The 24,991-nt window shown below is 45.5% G+C and overlaps 3 protein-coding genes across 4 annotated transcripts in view; all 3 read left to right on the top strand.

Moving 5' to 3' along the window:
• The window catches only part of LOC118421250 (paired mesoderm homeobox protein 2-like), a 31,420-nt gene extending 16,624 nt beyond the window's left edge, over nucleotides 1-14,796 (top strand). The window contains exons 2-4 of one of the 2 annotated variants that reach the window (XM_035828454.1): nucleotides 6,458-6,633; nucleotides 12,486-12,640; nucleotides 13,927-14,796. In XM_035828454.1, the coding sequence (XP_035684347.1) occupies nucleotides 6,458-6,633; nucleotides 12,486-12,640; nucleotides 13,927-14,095 (500 nt within the window). In that variant the 3' untranslated portion in view covers nucleotides 14,096-14,796. Of the gene's footprint in view, nucleotides 1-6,457; nucleotides 6,634-12,485; nucleotides 12,641-13,923 lie in introns of both variants that reach the window. The other variant, XM_035828453.1, reaches the window with a different exon arrangement.
• A 4,071-nt stretch (nucleotides 14,797-18,867) lies between these two features.
• LOC118421254 lies at nucleotides 18,868-21,823 on the top strand. Its single transcript, XM_035828457.1, has 4 exons — nucleotides 18,868-19,002; nucleotides 20,010-20,115; nucleotides 21,036-21,215; nucleotides 21,617-21,823. The coding sequence occupies exons 1-4, from the start codon at nucleotides 18,923-18,925 to the stop codon at nucleotides 21,815-21,817; spliced, it is 567 nt and encodes a 188-aa protein (XP_035684350.1). The 5' UTR covers nucleotides 18,868-18,922; the 3' UTR covers nucleotides 21,818-21,823.
• A 165-nt stretch (nucleotides 21,824-21,988) lies between these two features.
• Nucleotides 21,989-24,991, top strand: part of LOC118421889 — a 12,369-nt gene continuing 9,366 nt past the window's right edge. Inside the window, exons 1-3 of the mRNA XM_035829394.1 lie at nucleotides 21,989-21,992; nucleotides 22,298-22,693; nucleotides 23,354-23,504. Coding sequence (XP_035685287.1) covers nucleotides 21,989-21,992; nucleotides 22,298-22,693; nucleotides 23,354-23,504 — 551 coding nt within the window. The remainder of the gene's footprint in view (nucleotides 21,993-22,297; nucleotides 22,694-23,353; nucleotides 23,505-24,991) is intronic.

Genomic DNA, 24,991 nt, shown 5'->3' with positions numbered 1-24,991 from the left:
TATGTTGTTCAAAACTATGCCCCGATCTTAGTCGTTAGTTAAAGTTAATGTAGGCCACAGCTTGCTTGAATGTGGAGAAAGCAGTGGAAGATTGAGTAGATAGTGCAAATAAACTTGAGTGCACCATTGAATTTTCAGGGCAGTGAGTGTAATTATCCCAGGTAGTTCAAGACAACAGAAGCAGTAGCATCTTAAAGGTTGAGTATATTGAGTAGATATTGCAGGTAATCTTGAGTGCACCATTCAAATGATCTCTAGCCATATGTTGTTGGAACTGGAGAAGGCTTGCAGTCGCCTGCGCTGCAGCCGAACGATGATGATGATGACGATGATGATGACGATGATGTTGTGAAGTTAAAGTTTAATGTAGGCCACAGCTTGCTTGAATGTGGAAAAAGGAGTGGAAGATTGAGTAGATAGTGCAGATAAAATTGAACAGTATTTATAAGGAGCCCCAGTAGTTCTTGGATGGTACCCAAAGCGAGCTAAACTATGGAAGAAGCAGAGGAAGGCTGAGTGGATAGTGCAGATAAACTTGAGTGTACCATTGAAGTGATCTCTAGCCATATGTCGTTTAATATAGTTCACAGCTTGCTTGATTGTGGAAAAAGCAGAACTTGAAGTTAGACGGTTGGGTACATTGAATAGATACTGCAGATAAACTTGAAATGATCTCTAGTCAAATGTTGTTGGTAAAGTTAAAGTTTAATGTAGGCCACAGCTTGCTTGATTGTGGAAAAAGCAGTAGAAGCTGGAAGGCTGAGTAGATTGAGTAGATATCACAGATAAACTTGAGTGCCCCATTGAAACCTGATCTCCCCGCGCAGCTGTTGGCGGGAATCTCGCGGTTCTCCCTGCGCAGTTCCACCCGGCTGGCTGCACCAGCGTGGCGCCAGTCCGGTCTGCCCCGCAGGCACGGCAGCATGAGTGGGAACATGTGGTGTCAGGGTGTGCAAATTATGGGTAAAGGGGTCTCTGTAAGAGAGAGGGGGGGGGGGGGTCTGCAGTCCTCTACCCCCCCCCCCCCCCTTCTGATCTTGATACAAGTCTTGATACAGGTCTGGATACAGGGTGGCGTCAGTCGGGTCTGACCTACAGGCACGGCAATCTGAGTGGGAACATGTGGTGTCAGGGTGTGCAGAGAAACAGGGGGAGGGGGAGGGGGGGGGGTCTCTGTAAGTAGGGGAGTCTGTAGCACCCTACCCCCTTCTAGTCTGGCTGCACCAGCGTGGCGCCAGTCCAGTCTACCCTGCAGGCACGGCGGCCTGAGTGCGAACATGTGGTGTCAGATGTGCAGAGAAAAAGGGTGAGGGGGGTCTCTATACACCCCCTTCTAGTATGGACACCAGTCCGGTCTGCCCTGCAGGCACGGCAGCCTGAGAGGGAACATGTGGTGTCAGGGTGTGCAGAAAAACAGGGTGAGGGGGGGTCTCGGTGAATAGGGGGGTCTGTAGCACCACCTCCTCGTCTGGAGTAGCTTAACATCACGGCTGAAGATTGGGAGGGGGGGGGGGGCGTCCTCCCTCTACATCCCTTAAGCCGGGAAGTGTCTATCTTAAAAAGAAATGATATGATGACCTCTTCCGAAGACGCGAAAAGTGTGTCAGCCTTGCAAGAAAAAGGGCAAGCCTTATAAGTTGGACGTGCATCGATATCTACCTGCGAGCCAGCAGTGTATGTTTAATTTGCGATGCTCACAGTTACCACCACCAATGTTAGCAAGAAGAATATAACACCGAAATACGAGGTTACCGTGATCATGCAAAAGTCTAAGAGGTCATTCAACTTAGACCAGAATTCGTTTGCCTTTAATTTGAAATTTATAGTACTATTAGTACAATCTCAATCACGCACTTGAAGTAAGTATACACTTAAAGTAAGTGTGTCTCGTATCCTTGTCCTAAAAGGCGACAAGCTCATCATATTTCTCCATTTTTACAATAACTCTTCCCTACCCCCTTATTAAGCCATACGTGTCACTGTTATAGTCAATTTCCTGTGTGGGAGAAAAAGCATCATCGTTTAATACTCCTAACACTTATTAACAGTGCCATATTAATTTCTCCCTTCGGCCCCCCGATAAATAGAGCTAACTGTTTAGATTTTTGACGCACGGATAGGACGTCTTTGGGTATTAACGGCTCCCGTCGCGCTTGTAAACGGTTCTATACAAATCTTGGCGATATCATCTTTGACCCGAGGAAAGGTGATAAACCGATTAAGCAATGACCCCGTGCTATAAAGTATCAGGTCGTCCATCATGGAAATCATTCTGTGAGCTCAAGGTCATATGGCTACATTGCCAAGGTCATTACTTCTTTATTTCATTTTTTTGCTTTTTTAAATGCTCACTTGCTTTTTCCATGGTTTGATATTATAAAGCAATTTGATTCAGTGTCAAACAGGTGGTCTGACGCTAAAAATCGTCTTTTTACTTCTAAAGGCCAAGGTCAAATGTCTTTCGAATTTCTACGGTCTCACCAGGCCATGGCATGTCCAACAACCAGACAGGATCCTTCACGACGTCTTAGCAAATCTAATTCCGATCTAACTCGCCGCGAGGTCTCATATCTGGCGCGATAATCCTCGTTCATTATCCGACTTACGGGCACCAGATGCTGACGCCAACATGCACCAACTCTCGCGAGAGTCGATGAGAAATGACGCACGTCACGCCGAGCGGTCTCGCGAGAATCGATGAGAAATGACCCGCGTCACGCTGGAGGCCTGGCGGCTGCCACCGTGCCCGGTAGTCGTGGCGGGAAATGCCGGCGATGCCAGTTATGCCGAAGTGACACCCTGCTACCGGCTGTGACGCGTTTTGAGCCGATATGGCTGGCGTTAAGCTAGCGTACATAACTTCACTGGGTCATTCACTTTTACAAGATGACTAAATCATGCAAGCAAACCCCCTGTTCTCCGAGCCCTATTCGTCTGAGAACAGGTGGTTGTTACAGCATAGGAATTATGAACAAATATGGAAAATGAATTAACATGATGATTAGGGCTACCATTGCCATTTGAATTCAGGGTTAACTTTCGTCCGTTTTAACGCACAGGTGAGTCTTGTTACACACATGGCTGGACTAAATTCCTTCTTACAACCAGATTGTCGTTCGTTGTGGAAACAGAATACCTATAATTTCCTTTAGTCACATAGTGATTCGTGCGAATTTCGAATTCATAATATTCGTGCGTTTTTGCATAGTGATTCGTGCGAATTTCATAATATTCGTGCGTTTTCGCATAGTGATTCGTGTGTATCACATAATATTCGTACGAATTTCATAGGGTTCGTGCAAATGCTTAGGCACCCCTGTTAGTTAAAGGTTTCAGTCTTGTGGGACCTATTTACACAAATGCTGCACAATCGTCCGGGGGAAAAGACATGAAAAAGACACCTGTTATACCATCTCTAGACTAATATGGATAATTTCATTCATATAACGCTATACTATCTTTTAAAAATTGAATTACAGATTTCACATTAACTTGTTGTGCCGAGATTTGGTTCAGAACTTGACCCCTGACAAATTTTACATCTCTCCTGATTAAGGTTTCAGTCCTAGGCGAACTATTCACACAATCGTCCTGAAAAAAATTCAAATATGCATAATTGTAGATTTCACATTAACTTGTTGAAGAGCTTTGGCTCAGAAAGCGTCGTAGTTGTTTACAACTCCCAACTTGAACCCTGACCAATTTTTCATCTCTCCTGGCTCCGCTTCCATCCAGATTGTCCCCTTCCCACCCAACTCTGTCCGTCACCCAGAAACGTTCGGCATGTCCATCAATTATCATTTAGGGGGGACATTCCTCCTCTGACACCGGTAAATTACGGCGCGGATTCGCCCTGCCCCGCCGGTCTTCAACTTGACCCTGGCGACCCGGCTCTGCCGCAGGGCGATTCTTAATTCCACAATTATGAGGCGCGCTTGTGGCGGGGCTGGCAGCGAGAGTCTCTCGGGGCAGGGCGGGCACCCTCCCGGGAAGGCAGCAATGCCGACCGCGGGGGGAACATCGCCCTATTTCCTGCTCCGCACGCCGTTTGTCTGACTCAAGTCACAACCAGAGGATGTGGCGCTTGAGAAACGGCACATTTGTCGGCCCGGGACGGCGCTTAATTTAGGACTTATAAATAGTAGGTTCACTGGTCCTGGGCAGCCATTAATCTTTTATATACTCTACGACTACCAACAGCTCTTAATCCGAATTTGAGACTGAAAGGCGCAATAGTCGGTCCAAGATGGTGCGTCATTCGGGACAAAGAAATAGTAGGTTTTTACGAGTCCTTCATTCGGATTTGAGAAACGTTACATTTGTCGGTCCAGGGTGGTGCTTAAGGCTAGGGTCACAATTGGCCCGGTGCCCGTCAGGGATGTAGCCCCGGCCGGGCTCTGAAGTCGGGCGGACACCGGCTGTTTACCGGCTGTCGTGGTCACAATCAAACGTTGCCTTCGCGCTGCCCCATGGGGGTCCCGGAGTGTTCCGGCGGGCACCCCGTCATTTTTCTTTAAAAAATTTCCACCTTCCTAGGTTCGTCTCCGGCAGACACCCGTCAGATGTTCTGACGGTGTCCTGTAGTCACCCCTGCGGGGTCCGACAGGGTAACGTTTGTCTCTCACAGCCCGGTGGGGCAGTTGTAGGGTCCCTGCCGCATGCCCTGCGAACAACGGCAGGGAACCAGGCAGGCTCCTGGTGGGCACTCTTTAAGGGGTATAAAAACAAGCATTGCCTGCATTCACTTAAGGTAGTACATCATTGAACTTGGAGTACTGGTGCGGTACGTCGGGGTCCGTTCACTGCGGCACGGTTTTTTTCGCCAACTTTTCCTCGCACTCGCACTGACGTGCGGCACTGTTACGTTTCTAAACTAAACTAAATAAACATGTTATTGGAATTTTTAATGTCGGCGGATGACTTGCCAAACTGTTGAGGCCTATATTTTTATATTTGTAAAACGAAAAAAAATGGCTTATGGGTCCGAATGACTGCAAGTTTGGCGTTCCGTCGGCCAATTGCAGAGGAAACGTCCTTCTTCAGCCAAACATCTTTCTTCAGCTTGTTTCTATAGTCTGGGGTTGTAATATCGTAAAAAACATAGAAGCTTTCTATGAAGGAGGCTATCTGTTCGTCCTGCTTCTCAGTGATGCAGCCTATTATGTGGTCTGTTGCGTGGTGTGTTGTCCTATCCCCCTCTGTTCAGCCCTTGTCTGCAGAAGTTTCTGTTGCTGAATTCTTCCGCCTGCCTAGTGGGCTAAGGGCTGTTTCCCCTGGTAGCCGCGAGGTGTCCCACAGGGCAACGCAGGGGTCACGCCCGAAAGTGCCAAAAAACAGCCCGTGAATTGCCCGGCAGGGCCCCTTTTTCGAATTGTGACCTAAGCCTAATTCGGGGCTGATAAAAATAGCAGGTTCACTGGTAAACGGCACTGGTCCTGGGCAGCGATTAATCCTTACTATTATACACGGGCAGTGTTTTGTATTATAGATCTTCGAGCAAGGTAGACTATATATATATATATGCTATTTTTAGGCTAAAGTATGCAGTGAAGTATCCCTTAAAATACTGCCCTTTAATAGAAACGTTGTATTTTGTTGGATCACTCTTAAGCACATCAAAATTAATCCAAACTTGACCGTCAGCACCAAGGTCACCGATTAATGTCAAACCGTTTTCGGTTTTCGAAGTGACAACATTTACATTTCTGGGGTATTCATTCTGTGTCGGAGTCTACATGAACGCTTTTAGGACCAAATTTTAAACACAGTATTCCAGCCATGACCTTCAGCCTGAAGGTCACCCGGTCAGGGGTTGTTTTCCTTTCTGTAATGCCGAACAATTTCGGGCTTAGGATGTCCATGTGCGGTACACGTGTGGTAGCTTCTTCAGCCAGAGGCGAAAAGGAAAGGCAGCCGCATTATATCATAGGTCGAAAACCTGGTGTCACCTCTCAGAGGATGAACTGAACTGAACTGAATTGGAATGCCTTGGCTGGGACCATCTTAACGAACTCTTTCATGTGGTCTTTGGCATTGGCAGAGATTATTTTTCAATCCTTACGTCTGTCAATGGTTTCATCAGGTTGATATTCAGTCTCTGCTGTCCGTTCTTTCACAACTATTGATTACAAACACGTACTACATGCATGCAGTTTTCCACAATTTTTTTTATAAGGGAATAGACATATTTGTATTCACCATATGTATTTGTTGAAGGCTTGGTGATGTGGCGTTATTGAATGAATGAACTTTATTGCATGACAATTGTGCACGGTACAATTATATATGGCTGGTGTGACACGAAAAGGAGATAACATTTGTCAGTCTGTTCTAATAGACATGACTGAGCTCTATAGATCACAAATAAGCCTGGGTAGCACAAGACCTTACCGCCAAGGGCTGCATTATTGGGCAAGTGCTACTCGAATGTTGATTTAGTACCTATCTATTGTTGCAGACGACAGAGACTCTGAGGCGAAGAAGAAGAAGAGGAAACAGCGCAGAAACAGAACGACGTTCACCAGTCAGCAGCTACAGGCTCTGGAGAAGGTGTTCGAGCGGACACACTACCCGGACGCCTTCGTACGGGAGGAGCTGGCCAGGAGAGTCAACCTTAGCGAGGCGAGAGTACAGGTGGGTAGCTATAGGGTACAGAGACACAGACATACAGACACTCAGGCATTCACACGGACACACGCACACACAGAAAGGCAAACGGACACTCACACACACACATACTGCCCGAACGCCTTCGTACAGGAGGTGCTGGCTAGGAGAGTTAATCTTAGTGAGGCGAGAGTACAGGTGGGTAGTATACACAGACATAGATGCAAGGCACAAAGCACACCCACGGACACCCCCCCCACACACACACACATACACTACCCGGACGCCTTCGCACGGGAGGAGCTGATTAGGACAGTTAACCTTAGCGAGCCAAGAGCACAGGTGGGTTAGGATGTCCAGGCACAGACAGACAGACAGACAGACACACACTCACACGAACACGGGCGGACACTACGCCGACACCTGTGACGAGAGGGGCTGACCAGGAGAGTCAATCTTAGCGAGGCGAAGGAACAGGTGGGACAGACAGGTACACGGGCAGATACACACGCACGCTCTGTGTGTTTTTTGTCGATTTGATCATTCTGCACGATGTTCCCGTTACAAAGTCATAGGTAACAAATTCAAGCGACGCCGCCAAAGTGCCGCAGTCCAATCACATTAACTTGGCGAAGGTGTACGCCTACTACTTACCTACCTAGGCCAGGTGTACGCGTTTGTCAAAAAATGTCGAAAAATAATGTAAATAGATTTCCATGTCAATGTAACAATCACCTGACATTCAAAACACAAATAGAGTGGAAGGCGACACTAAAAAGTAGGGCACGTTTACCAACAATGACATTGCCAACAAAAAGCAATGTCGATAATCCTGAGTAACTTAAAGAGTCAGAGAGGGCATTTCTGGTGACAGAAATTTGGATACAGTTTCCATGACTCCGTGATTTCATCATGCTTGCTTCACCAGCCGCGGTGTATCAGGATAGCTGATTCTACAGAACCGGCAGGAAATCGCGTTGTGTCGTTTGTCTGATTTATGATGGAATCCGTCCTAGCCTAGATCTTAGAATATAGCAACCTGCTCGGCATTCTACCGTCGGGAAAGGGTCCAGTTACTACAGCACTACTAGACAACAGAGTTTGTGTTACACATGCACAGACTACTTACCAGCCCATAAAACACACTCAGCGTAAAAAAAAATTAAAAATCGTTTTTTGTTTAACTTGTGAAATTATTCTACCTTGTATCTGTCAAATTTTAAATCTCACAACACCAGCGCAGCGGTGTCGTTGCCCTAATTGAACGAGGTGCACCAATTAATTTTTCTGGCTGTCGGCGTCTCCAGAGGGTGTGGTAGAGAGTCGGGATGCAGTGAGGCGACGCTAACAAGCGGCAATTCAGTCCGTCAGCTGACTTTATCACCTTGACCGTCGACACTTTCTCGAGTGTCACATCGTATTTTAATATATCAAGGCTAATTAGTAACTTTTCGCTACATTATAGATATGCAGCAGCGAAACTAGCAAGAGTCACGTGCCAAAATTGCATAAAAGACACGTTTCATCTTACCATGGAGGTCAATTTGATTTTAACCTCCTTAATCTTACATATGAAATATCCATAGATATATCAAGCTAGTTCCGTTGGTTTTTTTTCGGCATTGTCTGTTTAATAGATACGATGCTGGCATAATTCCTAGTCGTGACATGAGTGTCTATGGATGATGTCGTTCAGGTCTGACATAATTACCAGCCGTGCCAACTGGTCTGCTGAACATTACTGGTACTGTAGTGGCATTGATTTGCAAAGCAGTAATGGTGGTGATAAAAAGTGCCAAACCTTACAGTAGAACCGCTCATAATTACACCCTTTGCCTATAAGACGACTTGCAATTAAAAGTGCTGACCTGAACAAAAAATCGCCGTTTTTCAATTTTATCATAAATGACAGTGAAACGTAAGCCTCTGAACCTGACTGGCGTACTATTGGTGCAATTCAACTGATACTGCAAAATTTCTCTTCATGCCATAACTGTTTATGCCTAATTATGGATGATATCGGTCGTGTCGGACATAATCACCCGCCGTACCCGCTAGCCTGCTGAACATCATGCAACGGCCTCGATTTGCAAAGCAGCAAGACTGCGTCTGGACCTCTAACATGTTATTGGTGCATTTCAACAGTACCGTCCTGGCAAAATTTCTCTTCATGCCATAACTGTTTATGCCTAATTATGGATGATGTCGGCCGTGTCGGACATAATTACCAGGGGTACCAACTGGCCCGCTACACCTGCACCTGCGTACTCGCATCGCAGACATTCCCGCCATTCTGTCCCGCGGAGTTTTGGCGGGAAAGTTGCCCGGTCCTGAGCGCGGCTCCAGGGTTGTCTGTCTGGCCCGCAGCGTGCACTCTTGTCCGTATTACTCGCTACTCGGAACAAAACTCGTCAGACGGCGTTTTGATTTGGGATGACGGGCATGCTGATAACGCATCATAAGTCGATGAAGGTTTGACATCCTGGTAATGAGATACGCCAAAAAGTAGTTACTCAAGCAACTGGATATGGTTTGGGAAACGGTCAGACGTTTCAGACAGCCACCGGCGTCTTTCGTCAGTAACACTGGTGTAACGCATCATAAGCTTTCAATACATGACAGGAAAATAAAGTGGGCAACCTTCAAATCAACCGTACACACCCGGCCACATCTTCAGAATAGACTAGTGCTTTGGAGACGCATATTTTTCCCGTTTAGAAACTTAATAAATTTAAGAAAGCATTAGGGTCATTAAAGTCAAAATGGAAACTATGCGGCTCAAGTGTAATTTCTAAAGATGTGGCATAAGCGTGTACAGTTGACTTGAAGTTGTCCATTACAATTATCTGCCTTCGATACATATACGAGCAGATATAAGGGAGCGAAGAGGATTGGGGGGTGGGGGGATACATAGCAGAAACAAGCTGAATTCGGTAAGTTCACAACAGAAGCGAACGAAAACAAGGTCACGAATATTGCTTTAAAACCTTTCCCATGTCTTATTCTCTTAGTTAGCAAATTTGCTTCACAAAAAAATTAGTCTACAAATGTTTGATTTGAAAGATTCCTGCACTATTAATTTTCGATTAATGCCAGACGAAGTCATCGAGAGCAGCAAGTCACACGTGTTTTGTTTTAAGATATAATAGTTCAATTTAAAGGTGATAAAAGTTTCAAACCTAACTGTTGGTCTGCTCATAATTAAACCTTTCGCCTTAGACGACTTGCAATTAAATCTGATGACCTGAATAAATATCGCCGTTTTCTTTTTAAAATTTTTACTATAGGTGACAGTAAAAGCTGTGGGTTCAGACAAAACAGGAGGTACTTTTGCCAGTAAATCCACCTGGCGCTTCGACTTCTAGCAAAATTTGGCAATCGTAAAAACCCTTCACTTGGTAAATACATGAGAGGAGTCGGACCACCCAAAGTAATATGAAGTGCTAACAGATGCATTAGAATAGAATAAGCCGACTTACTTTTAGGCCTATTTAGAAAATCACGTAACTTTCCAAGCCTTTGTGTTAATTGCACTGTAAATTGTTGCAAAAATATCATTTTTTTTAATCCCGGAAGATATAGAAATAGCCAACGTGTTTTTATGTATATTTAGAACATTACGCAACTTTACAAGCGATTATGTTAATTGCACTGTAAATAGTTGCAAAACTCTTTCTGCATCCCTGGATATAGACTCCAAAACGTCAGGAGTTTTGGAGTTGGCGAACCGTTATTCTGGGAACCTAGATTTCAATATTGCAGTACAATTTCGGTGCTTTGTTAAATATAAACGTACACTGTACTTCCCGTTACAGTTAGACAGCGATTTAGGCAGTAGCAATGCGCATACACTCTTGTCAAATTGCTCATGGCATGCTCTTTCCCTTATAGCTTGATGCTAAAAAGTGGAGATCGGGGTTGATAAATTTTCCACTTATCGTGCCAAATGCCACTTAGGAAACGTCGCCCCTCTGTCACCCAGCGCCAATGCTATAATACTATCACGTAAGCTTTGAGCAGAGGATGTACAATAAAGGCGCAATCGCTGGGAGATACAGCAACACGAAAAACTGTGTGCGAATGTGCGTCTTATTGTTTGTGCATGTGTATGTGTGTGTGTGTGTGTATGTTGTGCATATGTGTGTGTGTGAGTGAGTGCGTGTTTGTGATTGTTTATTGTTTATTGTATGTATGTGCGTCTGTGTGTGTGATTGTGTGTGAGAGATATTTCGAGAGAGAAAGTGCGTGTTTGTATGTGTGTGCATGTATGTGTAGGTTTGTGTTTGTGTGTGCGCGTGCTTATGTGTCGTAAGGGAGGTGATAGCTCTGACTTATAACTGTTATCTTATAGCGCACAGGTAGCCATTACGGACTAGCGGATGTGTGCACGTAAACGTGTGTGTGTGTTTATTTGTCGCCAGGGTATATTTCGTGGTGGGGTTGGGTGCAGTGATAGCTCTAGGTAGCCACTTGCCCAGCCGAGAGTGTGTACCTACATGTGCTTCCAACAGGCTACCCATGGTGTGTACAGTATGTACAGTACATGTGCTCCCACCAGGCGCTGTGCCCCTGCCCGTGGTCCATCCATCTCCTCGCCGCCCTGTGCCCGCTAATTCCGCTCAGACGCCACCGGGCCAAGCCGTAACCGCCGATATTGGAACATAACGAGCCCCACATGTTTCCCCGGTAACGGGACACCAGAAGTTGTGCCGCTGCGTAATTGAAAGTTGTTGCCTGGGGATAAATGTTTAACGAACTGAGGGAAGAGGTCGGGTTCGTCGGGCGAGGTTGGGCGTCGGGGTCCGGCAATTGGCGCCAATGAAAGGCGAATTAAAGGCAGTGGAAGGGGTCCCGGCTGGCAGGTTTTATGGATGCGTGTCCCGAAGATTTGATGGGGTCTCCTGCTCTTAATTAAACGACGGACACAACAGCGGCTGGCGTAGCTCGTCTGTCTGACTCCCACGCACGACATGGGTAACCAGGTGTCGTGACCTCTGACCTGCAATCCATTCCCGCCATTGATCCCGGGACAGACGAGATAACAGGTTGTTATTGAGCGGCGTGTGGCAGACGATGTGTTGGCTTGACGTAAATTCGCGGGAAGCCATAACAGGTGTCGATCAAACTTTACAAGCACCTGACCTACCAGGCCTGTTGAAGTTAGGGACTCTTACATGAAATACAACGCTGTAAGCGTCCCAGTAAGGCAGAAGAACATTTGTGGTATGATAAAGAGTTGGTCAAAGCTGTTTTATAAAACCGTACTTTAACAGCAACCTTATGGAAGTACATGTAATAATCTCTTTCTTCAGATTTCGACGACACCATCTCGCAGATGATCCGTCCATTGATTGAACGTTTTAGTGATTTACCTCTTTACACGTCAAGTCAGCCTCTGCCAGGCTCCTCGGATCACTGGTCAGATAGTATAGTAGAAATTGAACAAGTAGAGGAAATAGTGTACTAGAGGAATCGTCTGGCCAGAGGAGTCAGTACGCGACATATCGCCAAGGTACCCATCTATACACCTGGTTGGAATGAGAAAAGTCGTGTTAAGTGCCTATTCCAAAGACACCATGTCTAGCCAGGAGTCGAACCCATCACCTATCGATCTCGTGCCCGGTAGCATAGTCACACGCGTACGGTCTTTCGATGCTACACATTTGAAGCACAAGGGGCGAGTATAAGCAGTCTCTTATCCACTATGCCAGAAGGTCGGCATGGTCAGTTTGTATATGACCCTAGTATGACGTATCTCTGTCTGTCTGGGGTTAATGACCCCCTCCCCGAGAGGTGGCGGCAACTAGGAGCGCTATTTTAGTCAGGCTAAGTATTACGCGTTTAGTGACGTTTGCCCTCTTGTCTTGTCGTCCCCTCAGGTGTGGTTCCAGAACCGGAGAGCGAAGTTCCGGCGGAACGAGCGGACCCTGCTTCAGACTCGCAACGGGCTGCTCAGGCAGGTCCACCCCGAGGGCGTCTCCATCGAGCAGCCGATCGCTCCCCGACCAACGCCGATCGCTCCCGATTACCTCAGGTAAGAGCAAACAAACAAACAAACAAACAAACAAAGCCCCTTAATTTCAGGCAAGAATTGATAGCTTCCCAGCTATTCCCAGATACGACTGTCCGATCGCTTCCCAACTATTGCCGATCGCTTCCGATAACCTCAAGTAAGAACCGATCGCTTCCCGACCAACGCCGATCGCCCCCGATTACCTTAACACTCGGTCTGAACACTCCCCGACCAACGCCGATCGCTCCCGACCAACGCCGATCGCTCCCGATTACCTCAGGTAAGAACCGATCGCATCCCGAAAATGACGTTATGACAATATATTGCCAACAAACAAAACCCAATAATTTCAGGTAAGAATCGATAGCTTTCCAGATATGACGTTGTGGTCTGAACACTTCCCGACCAACGCCGATCGCTCCCCGACCGACGCCGATCGCTCCCGATTATCTCAGGTAAGAACAAACAAACAAGCAAAACCCAATACTTTCAGGTAATAATGGATAGCTTCCCAGATATGATGTTAAGAACCGATCGCTCCCCGGCAAACGCCGATCGCTCCCGATTACCTCAGGCGAGAACCGATCGCTCCCCGACCAACGCCGATCGCTCCCGATTACCTCAGGTAAGAACCGAACACTCACTCCCCGACCAACGCCGATCATTCCGGATTACCTCAGGTATGAACCCGACCGACGCCGATCGCTCCCGATTATCTCAGGTAAGAGCCGATCGCTCCCCGACCAACGCCGATCGCTCCCGATTACCTCAGGTAAGAACCGATCGCGCCCCGACCAACGCCGATCGCTCCCGATTACCTCAGGTAAGAACCGATCACTCTCCGACCAACGCCGATCGCTTTAGATTTCCTCAAATAAGAACCGATCCGTTCCCGACCAACGCCGATCGCTCCCGATTACCTCAGGTAAGAACCGATCGCTCCCCGAATATGACAATATGGTCCGATCAGTCTCCGAACAATGCCTATTGCGCCAGATTACCTCAGGTAAGAACCGATCAATCACCAATGCCTTAGGTTAGAGCTGGTCGCTTTCCGAATATGATGTAGTTATACGATTGCTCTCCGACCGACGCCCAATGCTCTCCATTGTAATTGTTCCACGACCAGTGCCGATTGCGTCCGACTACTTCGGTTGAAATAGGACATTTTCTTTCATTTTCAAAGTCACCTATTGAAAACCTTTTTAGCTGTTTATCATTGACGTTTCACTCCGCCTTTATGCACAACCTTATTGCTTGAAACATCAAATTTAAAAATAGTTTACTTCTTGTTGTTTTTCTAGCAGCTGGTCGTCACCGACGTCGCCGTACAACCCGATCGTGTCTCACGCCAGCGTCGTGCCGTCCACCTGTTCCATCACACCTGGTCAGAACGTGCACGTCGGCTCCAGCATCGCCAACCTGCGCCTGCGTGCAAAGGAATACAGCCTGCAGCACGGCTCCATCACCGCTTGAGGGCGCTGCTGCAATAACAACCGTAGTTTTTACGTCATAGCTTTTAGAAAATGACAACCGACGATTTTAAACTTGTCAAGCTCTAAGGTATTAAAAATAATGTAATATGCGTAAGAGTTAAACTTTGTTAAGAACTTTAAGTGGATATTTTCAATGTAAATTGTTTTATATCCTTTATAGACATAAGTTGTACATGTATGAAAAGCCAACTTGAAGGAATGTATGGCTAACTAGGCTAAGTACTAGTATTTACTAAATCGGGAGTCCTCATTGCCATTATTGAAGTTGGTCAGAAAATAATGAAGACAAATATACTACGATATTTAGTCTCTGGCCGAAAATCTGCTCGAAGATTCGGACTTACTGTGCCTTACGATTTTTTTATATCGATAATTATAACTGCTAAATTCCCACCTTGTGCTTTAAAGCATCATACGGTAGAATTTTCATTGGTAGAACCATTGCCTACAAATGGGAATATTTTTCCCTGAAAAGTGCCTTTCTCAGTCTCGATTTAATGAGAGACACGATCATGGCATTCCTCGTTCCAATTGAGAACGTTAACACAAGTAGTAGACTAGAATGAGCTCTCTTTGTATTCATAGCTGCTGTAATGTAAAGCCAAGTTTGACAACTCTAACGAACCCGTGTAAGATGTTTTAAAATTCATTTGTATTTTGAATAAAATTTTTGGCTACTTTCAGACATGTTCTTATTTCTTTCACCAGAAGTGCACCTATATGACCCTGTATTTTTGTGACATTTCCCACTTAAATCTTGCACACAGCAGCAAACCGTCTCGATTGGCATTGGTAAAGTACATCTGCAACAGCAGCACAGATGAGTTAAGTTTTACTGATCTTACACATTTACCCAGTTTAGGGGGGTTGAATTGGGAAACAATATCACAGCGTGCCAAGGGTTAATATATAAGAATAAAAGACGAATGATGAAACACTTACCAGTGTCAGTGATTTCGCCGTGATTGAGCGGGGCATGGTGTTTTCTGCCTCGGGGGCAAACGGGTAATAGCCACTCAAACAGTTTAACCTCCGAGTTACAAGTTTGTGGGAAAGTTTAGCGAGGTCAGAACCGCGGGATACAGAGGGCGAGGGGTAGCCTGGATACCAGACTTTCGCGCTAAATTATAGCCCTTTCGCTCGGGAAGGTCACAGTCCGATCTCTATTTGCACTAAGAGCTACTCCTACTGATATTCATGTTGGACAGTCACTTGTTTTTTTTATAAATTCAAACAGAGACCAGATTTTAATTGTATAAGTCCGCAACTATCATGATATAGTAATTAGTAATGATAGAAAGTTATTTGTAAATATTGTAATTTATCGCGTTTGTTTTTCTGCATAGTTCGCTTGTAAATCTCGGCACAATTCGGTGTTTAGTGCAAGGCCGATTTGATACAGCTTTTTGTCATTAAACCAATTACTACTACTCCTACTACTACAGTTATTGGCACCCGGTCTCTGATGTATATAAATTTAATATATAATCAGGTCCCGCTTGCTGTGTTTGGCGGCGGGGCAAGTTGTTTCCCGGGCCGAAGAGATTAGCGACTACAGCACGGCTGTCTGGTACCCAGGGTAGGCGAGGGTGGGAAATTACCGGGATTTCTGCCTCTGTGGGAGGAACTTTGCGGAGCAGAGTCGACTTTGGGTGGCCTGACTTGGCGTGGTAAGGTAAATTGAACCCTGTAGGTTGATTCACATACAAGAATGGTACAGTATCGCTTCTTTGCACGGCCTAATCTATCGGTGGCGTGCTCAGGGGTGCCTAAGCATTTGCACGAACCCTATGAAATTCGTACGAATATTATGTGATACACACGAATCACTATGCGAAAACGCACGAATATTATGAAATTCGCACGAATCACTATGCGAAATCGTACGAATTTTATGAAATTCGCACGAATCACTATGTGACACACACGAGCCTTATGTGATTTGCACGATCCTTATGCGAAATTGCGCAACCACTGGCGGGGTCACGTGACAAACGGAGCGGGATTTTCAAGATGGCGGCTTCGCCGCTTCGGCGACTGAAAATACGATGTAACACGCCGAAATGAAGCTAAACAGTAGCTCACAGGCTATCAAATCTTTGCGACGGTAAATGTCCATTACATGCCTTGAAATATAAATATCTCGGGTAAAAACGCTCAAAATCATGCCTCCTCCCGGCCGCCGTTTTTGCATAAGGATCGTGCAAATCACATAAGGCTCGTGTGTGTCACATAGTGATTCGTGCGAATTTCATAAAATTCGTACGATTTCGCATAGTGATTCGTGCGAATTTCATAATATTCGTGCGTTTTCGCATAGTGATTCGTGTGTATCACATAATATTCGTACGAATTTCATAGGGTTCGTGCAAATGCTTAGGCACCCCTGGTGCTTCTACCTGCAATAAAGGCCTCTGCCCATCCATTCTTGCTCAGCCACGAAGAGGAAAGTGTTGGTCCTAAGCCTAGTCTTTCCCATTGGCGTGTCTCCAATCTAGTTCATGGCTCTGTCTGACCGTCGTCAGAATTGCGTCTACTGCTTAATGATGTATTGTGGGCAAGGCCAACAGAATACCTGATCTTCATTAAAATGAGAGAGCAAGATTCTACGTGACTTTTATCTGGACAGATAATCTATTGGTTCCTGCAGGTTCAGAAATCATCATATATCGTATCGTTTATGGTTGAACTGCACGGCATGGATCTACCTTTCCTCTGCTTCAGTGAATCTTCAGTTTGTGCAGAGTAGTGACTGAAAAGAGTCCGACCAAGCCCCGACCGCGACCCGAGAATACACCAACCTTCACGTCGGAACAAGTCTGATTGAAACGACAAATTCCGGCGACAACCCCTCCTTACATCTACTTCACCTCACCTGGAGTGGTGACACTCTCCTCCTTAAGTTTACCTTACATCTGCTTGGAGCCCCATCTCCAATCTGGCTCTACCTGATAGGCCCCTCCTTACATCTGCTTGGAGCTCTTCAACCCATCAGGATCGTCATGACAGCTGCAACCTCTCATTACATCTGTTTGGCGCTCCCTCACCAATCTGGATCTAGTCTGGTATTCAGCCGTATTATAGCTCCCTACGCTCTTCTGTCCTCTGTCTGTATTTGCGGCTCGGCACGACAGTCTGCTCCTCACATCTGCTCGGGGCTCCCTCGCCCATCTGGCTGTTCCTGACAGCACCATTCGTCTCGAGGCGCCCCCTCCCCTCCTTACATCTGCTTTGAGATTGACGGCCCCAACCCCTCCCTACATCTGCTCGGAGCTCCCTCCCCCATCTGGCTGAGCCTGACAGCCCCATCCGTCTCCTGCCGCCCCCTCCCGCGCCTGTTTTCGGCCGGCCCAGACATTTTAGCATCACGTTTCATCCGCTAATCCGCCGCAGCTCGGGGTAAATTGGAAAAGAAAAACGAGGCCGATGGGCTCCCAGCGGGGACTGGGGGAGGGGGGCGATGCCACACGCGCCTTTCGTTTCGGTCTCTCCCTCTGACCTTGTTGATGATTCGGCCTGTTGTAGGAAAATACAGATAGAAGATTGCTTGAAGAGTACACTTTTATATGAGATATTTTTTGACACAAGAAAAGTGTAAGGACTTTCGTAAGGTCTGCTAAAACTAACAAGTGTGTATACATGAATTACCTACATGAGTATGAATAAGTACCAATGTCAACATGTTAAGTTTATAGTATCATTTACCAGTATTCTTGGGTATAAAAAATCTTTGATATATTTGCCTCTTTGTACACAGTGAGTCGATGGAAAAGGATGTCATTTAATGTTTAGAGGTTTGAAACGGAGGTTTGAAAAGGGCTGAATAAGGATTGTGTTGTCAAAACGTGTTTTTGAAAATGCATCACCGAAACATTGCTACAGCGACATCTAGCGCCGTAATTATGAATTTCAGGAAGAGTAAGCTGTTTTTCAGAATCAGTGACACAAATGCTGAGTACTAAACAGAGAAAGCATCATGCACCGCTCTTAAAAACTTTTTTTGTTGTTGTTGTATGACTTGGTCTGGGATCGGACTCACGACCCACAGAATACAAGGCTAACTCACAACCTACCGGGCCTCCTACCCAATTGAACACTGCACCTGTCGTCAAAATGAATAAATGGAGGAGCTTATGATCACAGGGCAGACGTCTTTTGTCAGAAGAAACGCGTTCGAGCGTTTTACGTTTGCCATTGTGTTGGCTAATCGCTTCCTGATGCACCGGTTAAGCCAGTAGGTATTGTGGTCACTTGGTCTAATCAAGGATGTCCTTGGTGTAATAGGTTTCTTTCTACCCGGATCTATTCTGACTAAAAGAATACATTCGGAAAAATCTGTTCTGAAGAAAAGACTTGATCTGCATCAGATGACCAGCATATCTGTTACCTTGGGCATAAAAGACACGCTTGAATCGTGGATGACTTACCCTTACATCGTATTCAATAGTCTTCTTTTCTTATGAATAGTAAATTAGGGCAAACTCATGACCCATAAAATACTACAATGGGTTTTGAAGTAAACGATTATCCCTTTTCTTGAGTGTGTATAAAGCAAAGATCTGTTAGTTTGCCGATTCATTAATATAATATCATTATAAAGCCACATATCTTCATATCTACATTGTCCCTTCAACGACCTAGAGGTCAAGGGACTAGGTAGGTAAGTAGGTAAGTAGGTATAAAGCCACATGCCTTACAAAAGTTCATCATATATCGTGTGCGAAACGTGTTGTACTACTGAGTGTCCACGAATTTGTTGGAAGGTTGGGAAGGCTGTTGCTGAAAAGCTCGACTCACTTGAGACAAAATGACGCCAGGTTGTTCTGTGGCGTTTTTCCTCCTCTTAGTAGGAGTACTGGGACTGTGTACGTGTGTCCAGGCGGTTAGGTGAGTACGGCTACCGTCACATTTCCACAAAAGGGGCCCGGTCAGGATGTTTTGGGAACGAAATTACGGCATCAAAGACAAAAGCAAAAAACAAAATAAAAAACATAAAGCAGACTGAAAAAAATTTAACAGCATGCCTTGTGCATATTCATATTCACTCAGGCATAAACATTAATTTTCGTTATGTTATGTTATATATGTTATGTTAATTTTCGTTGTACGTTATGTTATTTGTAGATCTATGCAATCAGTTGTGCCGCCTATAGGTCTGTGTAATCTACCGTCGCATTTTAAATAAATAAACATTAATTTTCGTTTCCACAAACAGCCCGGCCGGGCCCTGGGTAGGAAATGTGTCATAATGTAATGTAGGCCTAAATAGTACCACCACAACTGTATGCAAAGTAGCGATATGGTCACATTTCTGAACCGGTCGGGATGTGACGTAGCCTGGGAACCATCCGGATAGTAGTTCGCTCCTATGTTCGCTTCTGCTATCCAACAGACAAGCGACTGTATATAGAGTATATAACGTTACGTATAGTGAATGTCAGAGCTAGAAGCGGCTGTATATAGTATATAATGAACGCCGGAGCGAACTACTTTCCGGATGGTACCCAGGCTAGATGTTCCGGGAAAACAAAAAAATAAACAAAAGTGTTTATTAAGGAATACACACAGATCATAGCAATGACTATTTATACTTTACGCTCTACGTGTTTTGTTGTCTTTTGTAGTATACTTTGCGTTCCCGAAAACAGTCCGACCGCGGGCCCTGGTTTGCAAATGTGACTGTGGTATATAAATGGACATCCGTTACGGCTTCTACAGCTAGATTTAGATAAAAGAAGGAAATGTAATGATTGTAACATCGTTATTGCAAGATATAACATGTACAGAACATTACTATAAGGGGGTTACCCGCGTTTGCATGAGGGTTTCTAAGATCTAAACATTCTGTTGTCTATTTAATTATTTGTGCAACTCGAGTGAATTTTCATTAATAGGTACGATAGCGAAGAGGAAGGGCTGTTGGCCATGGAGAAACAGGCTGAGCAGGAGGCTGTCAGAAACAAATGGCTGCATCTTCACTGGATCAACACGTACTACAAGGTAACTTCCCTTGTAGATACATGTTATAGTTTTGTTATATGAATGAAGACATTTATTGTACAGTTTTGCCCAATCGAGCAAAGTACAGGTCACAACAAGACAATAAGAGTATCACAAATCTAGTCTATAAGTTCGGCTTCTTCTCGCTTCTTGGTAATGGTGACAATGTAGGACTGTATGGGTTTAGCTATTGTCGGTTTGTCAAAGCGCATGAGGAATATATATTTGTCAGTGCTACTTTTGTGTCTAAAGTGAGGGAATCAACTCTCTATGTAATATATAGTTGTATGCTGGGGTACGGCCATACTGACTTAATTTAACGGATGACATTCCCTGCCTGGAGACACCAAAAGTCGCGAGGGCAAAAACATAAAAACCCATCATAAAAATGCTGCTTAACTATAGGATTTAACATCCAGTCCATTCTTTGTCTTACGTTCACATTTAAAATGTTTTTATTGCCATGGCTTATCGCCAATAATTATACACGAAGACATTGACGCGTATCTCTGACTATGTCTTTTAAAAAGGAAGACATTTGATACATCTTTATACCCCCCTCACATTAAGTGAAAATCGATCGGACGACGAGTCTGCGAGCTCTAAATTACGAGGATCCATGACTCTGCTGCCGACGAAGAAATTGCAGAGTTCCCCCTTTCCCGTCAGGGTCATGCCTCCTTGTAATTTAGTCGCAGAATCGTCGTCCGGTCGATTTTCGCCTAATGTGAGGGGGTATAAGGAATTCAAAGGGCAATCTGTCTGTTCTATGGTTTAACATAGCACGTAGACAAGTGGACATGAATAATAAAGTAGTACCTGTCTAGACATCTATATTATCGTATTGAAAAGAAAACTAAAGTTATGAGCGCCCTACCGTTTGCAATACAAGCAACAATCCAGCGTTTCCATGGTTTCAGGTGGACCACTCCACTCAGTGTGCTCAACTCTGCCGCCTCACACCGGACTGCAAATCCTACCAGTACCGCCAGGCGGAGCAGCGCTGCGAGATCAACAATGCCACCATGAGAGAGTTTCCCGAAGACGTGAAAGCCGTCAATGGGTGGAGTTACTACAAGCGCAATGCGATAGCCTTCTTTGTGAGTCTGCATTACGTGGCTTTGTGTGGAATTATTATACGCAAAAATATTGAGGACAAGCTTTTTTAATAGAGGCTGATTAATTATTGAAAGCAAGTGAGATTCGTGACCTGATTGCGTAAACACTAGCGCAAAATGCACAGCTTTCCATGCTTTGTCAGCTGGCAGGTCTATGTTAAATGATAGATAAGGTAGACACATCTTGGGTCAATATGTATGACATATGAACTAGTTTGCTGTTGCCTGAAAAGTATGCAAACGTAGGTTTCCATGTTCAAGTCAAACGAATGGGAAAAGTCTTTTTAATATAAAGAATGCGAAATCGCATTCGGCTTTAACCCACCAACATGGCTGACGCAAATTTCGTCCTAGTCATGTGGCCCCAAATACTTCCTTATTAGGGCATCTGGAGCCCGTGCAACGAGGGAAGCGACCCCTGTCGGAACGGCGGGATCTGCACCTCCCGTCTGCTGAAGACGCGTCAGACGCAGCCGAACCACTGCCGCCCCACCTGCGTTTGTCCCGCCGGTTTCCATGGAGACGACTGTCAGACGGACGAAAGGCAGTCTGAAGAAGGTACGTACTTTAATGACGTCATATGAAGTGCACGGATGTAGCTAAGAGAGATTCTCCAAGCAGAAGTTGGGTCGTGGAGATAGTAGTGGTCGGGATTTTTACCAGTTCGATCTCCTCGTAGTAAGAAGCCTTTTATCAATATCCTCCAAATTTCAAATCATTGCAGTCATTACTTCCCAGAAAGCGTCCTTTTGAAAATGAGTAGGTAAGTGGCAAGAAAAACAAAGCCAAACTGTCATCAGACATGTGACGGTCGAGTTCCTCATGCGGTCGACAACACATGGTGATCATGTGGCCTATGCCTCACACTTTCTCTATAATATAGAAGCTCAGCTTATAGCTAGTATATGTGTAGAAATTGTGACTTTAACATTCTTCTTTTGATGCTTTCTGTATGTTTTGAATAAGACAGAATCGATGAATCATTATCAATCTATTAATGGCACGATATACAGAATATCGTCTTAATTTGCACATGGTTATACATGTTTAAATGTTTGTTACAGATGACAAAGACGAGTGGAAGCAACACGGTTGGTACGCCTTCAAGATTTTCACGAACACGCCTGAGACGTACACGAAAGCGAGGGACGCTTGCGTCAAGGAAGGAGCGACACTTGGGATCTTTAAGGACCAAGACACTCACGATTTCGTCGTTTCCCTCAGAAATCTGCAGGCACCAGACAAGAGAGTTTGGATCGGTTTGAACGACATAGAAAACGAGGGCAGTTTTGTTTGGGAAGACGGGAGTCCTCTGGGTGAGTTCAGCGCATGGATTCCGGGGCAGCCGAACAACAAAAAGAACGATGACTGTGTCAAGATAAGACCTAATACAGGTTCCATCCCGAACCAGTGGAACGATTGGCCTTGCACCAAAGCGGATGGTTATGTCTGTCAGAAACGTAAGTTTTTTTCTAAAATTAAGCACTTATCATTGCATGAAAGTATGTTTGTGTCAAACGTTGTCCTTGCCCGCAGCATGGACCGTATTTCAACACGAAAGAAATGATAAAATCATCGCTAGGTTTACCAAGCTAATACTGTATCATGCTTGTCTGTTTAAAGACAGTCTCTTCAACCGGATAAAATTTGGAGATTACATCCGGACGTTTCGAGTGACCTCCTTCACTCTTCCTCAGCTCTATAGAATGAGCTAGTTTTGACTTATGTTGAATCGTACGAGTATTGATAGGTTCTACTAGCCCGGTGTGGCAAAAATGTGCCATAATTCATTCATTGATTTATTTGGGTAACCTCCAGATCATTATAGTAAGCTCCCAATTTTATCCAGTTGAAGTGCTCCGGTAGACGAGAGGGTGGAGAAGGAATTGCACACCCCTCCTTTACCATAAAAAGTCATGTGCAGGTCAGGCAAAACAGGTAAATGCCTGTCTGCCTGCTCATCTGTCGAACCGACAGGAGAACCATAAAAAGAGCTTGAATTATCTTTGAATACTGTTTACCTGGTTATCTGACCTTCATAAACGTACTGAATTTTCCCTTGAGTACTTCACAATTGGTGTTATCAACATAATCTAATTAATTATTGTATTTTATCGCAGTACTTTCCAGTTTGCCCCAAGTGGAGGTCGTCGGTTCGTCGGGAAGTTCTTGGGCCGATGACGCGGCCGGTTACAGTGCCGACAGGACAGCAGACGGCAACCACCTTACACACTGGCGTCCTATGGGCTCCGGTCAACACTACAACAACTGGTAAGTTTTGTATAGCATGTCAGCACTGTTGCCGACAATAACAAGTCTATACACCACTGCACTGCTGGTTCCTGTTAAGGCTTAGGTCACATTTCCAAACCGGGGCCCGACCGGGATGTCTTAAGAAACGAAAAATGAAAATGTATACCTAGAAATGTAAAGATATCATGCCTATGTATCTTATTTTGACATTTTGTGTATTTTGATGTCTTTGATATCACTCTTTTCGCTCCCGAAAGCTGCCCGGCCGGGCCCCGGTTTGGAAATGTGACCTAAGCCTAACTCTCTCGTGTTCAGCGTTTTCAGATTCTGAGATTTTTTCATTGTTTTTAATTAAACGTTGTCAAGTCGGTGCTGCAGTAATTATAAGATTAAACGACTTGTTTTCACATCGACTATCAATATAACTCCACGAAAAGTCAGATCGAAAGTGCCAAACTACAACCCAATTCTAAGTGCTATAAAATACACAAATCCTCATTTGTCCACTTCCCACATAATGCTAACGTCACATTTACACAAAGGGGTCCGGCCGGGTAGGTTAGGGGCTGATTTGTTGCACTTTCGGGCGGGACCCCGTGAGACCCCCGGCGGCTGCCGGGCTAGTTTGGGGCTCGGGCGGGGCCCCGGTTGATTCTTAGACGAACTTAAAATCAACCGGGCCCCGGGTAGGAAAATACGCCGAATCAAAGCCGTCAACTAATCGTGGACACATCGACAGGCTCCCCTACAGTACCCACCCAGTACCCGCCCGGCATCCCGACGGTACTCGACGGTACAGGCCCAACATTATTGCATTACAAACTATTGCATCCGTTGTGTCATCCCGGAACACCGCCAGGGCCGCTGACGGGGTCCCTCGGTTGATCGAACGGGACAATTTGGGCCATGGTCACATTTCCACATAGGGACCCGAGCGGGTAACTTACGGACTGTTTTTTTGCTCTTCCGGTGGGTGTCCTGTGGGTCTCCCAGCGGCTTCCGGGTTATTTTTGGCCTCGGGCGAGGCCCCGGTTGGTTTTAAGTCGGACTTAAATTGAACCGGGGTCCCGGCGGGGAAAATATTAGGGATATATCATCAGTAAAAAAACTCACTTTCTACTCTTCTCAATGGAAGGTCTCACACGCATGAGCAGGTCATAGAACATTTGAGACACCATGCGCACAAATGACTTAAAGTTGCAACAGTGTTCTCGCATTTCTAGCTTGCTCATCAGCGTATCGTAGAACCCAAACATGGGTCGGCGCCTCAACCAGAGCCGAACCCAACATCTTCTTCTCTGGCGTTGCCGTTCCGCTTGTCTCTCTGCTTCCGGGCAAGGATGAAACGGTGACGAGCCGTCGCCACCCTCGAGCTTAGCCTGAGCTGAGCAAGCGGCATGTGCTCACCCTGCCAATCGAAGTGCAGTGGCATTTTCCTCTTCTACTAGTGTTAGTACCACGTGGCGCACAAAAGTCAACAAAGACGAGCCAGCCCATAACCGCCC

Source organism: Branchiostoma floridae, chromosome 8 (assembly GCF_000003815.2).
Source record: "Branchiostoma floridae strain S238N-H82 chromosome 8, Bfl_VNyyK, whole genome shotgun sequence".
Classification (NCBI taxonomy): Eukaryota; Metazoa; Chordata; class Leptocardii; order Amphioxiformes; family Branchiostomatidae; genus Branchiostoma; species Branchiostoma floridae.
Note: the sequence above shows the minus strand (reverse complement) of the source record. Positions and strands in the feature narration are given on the sequence as shown.

Coding starts and splice junctions, on each gene's coding strand:
- LOC118421254 (XM_035828457.1), top strand. CDS start 18,923: ATGACGCCAGGTTGTTCTGTGGCGTTTTTCCTCCTCTTAGTAGGAGTA. Junction 19,003..20,009: donor ACGTGTGTCCAGGCGGTTAG/GTGAGTACGGCT, acceptor TTTCATTAATAG/GTACGATAGCGAAGAGGAAG. Junction 20,116..21,035: donor GGATCAACACGTACTACAAG/GTAACTTCCCTT, acceptor CCATGGTTTCAG/GTGGACCACTCCACTCAGTG.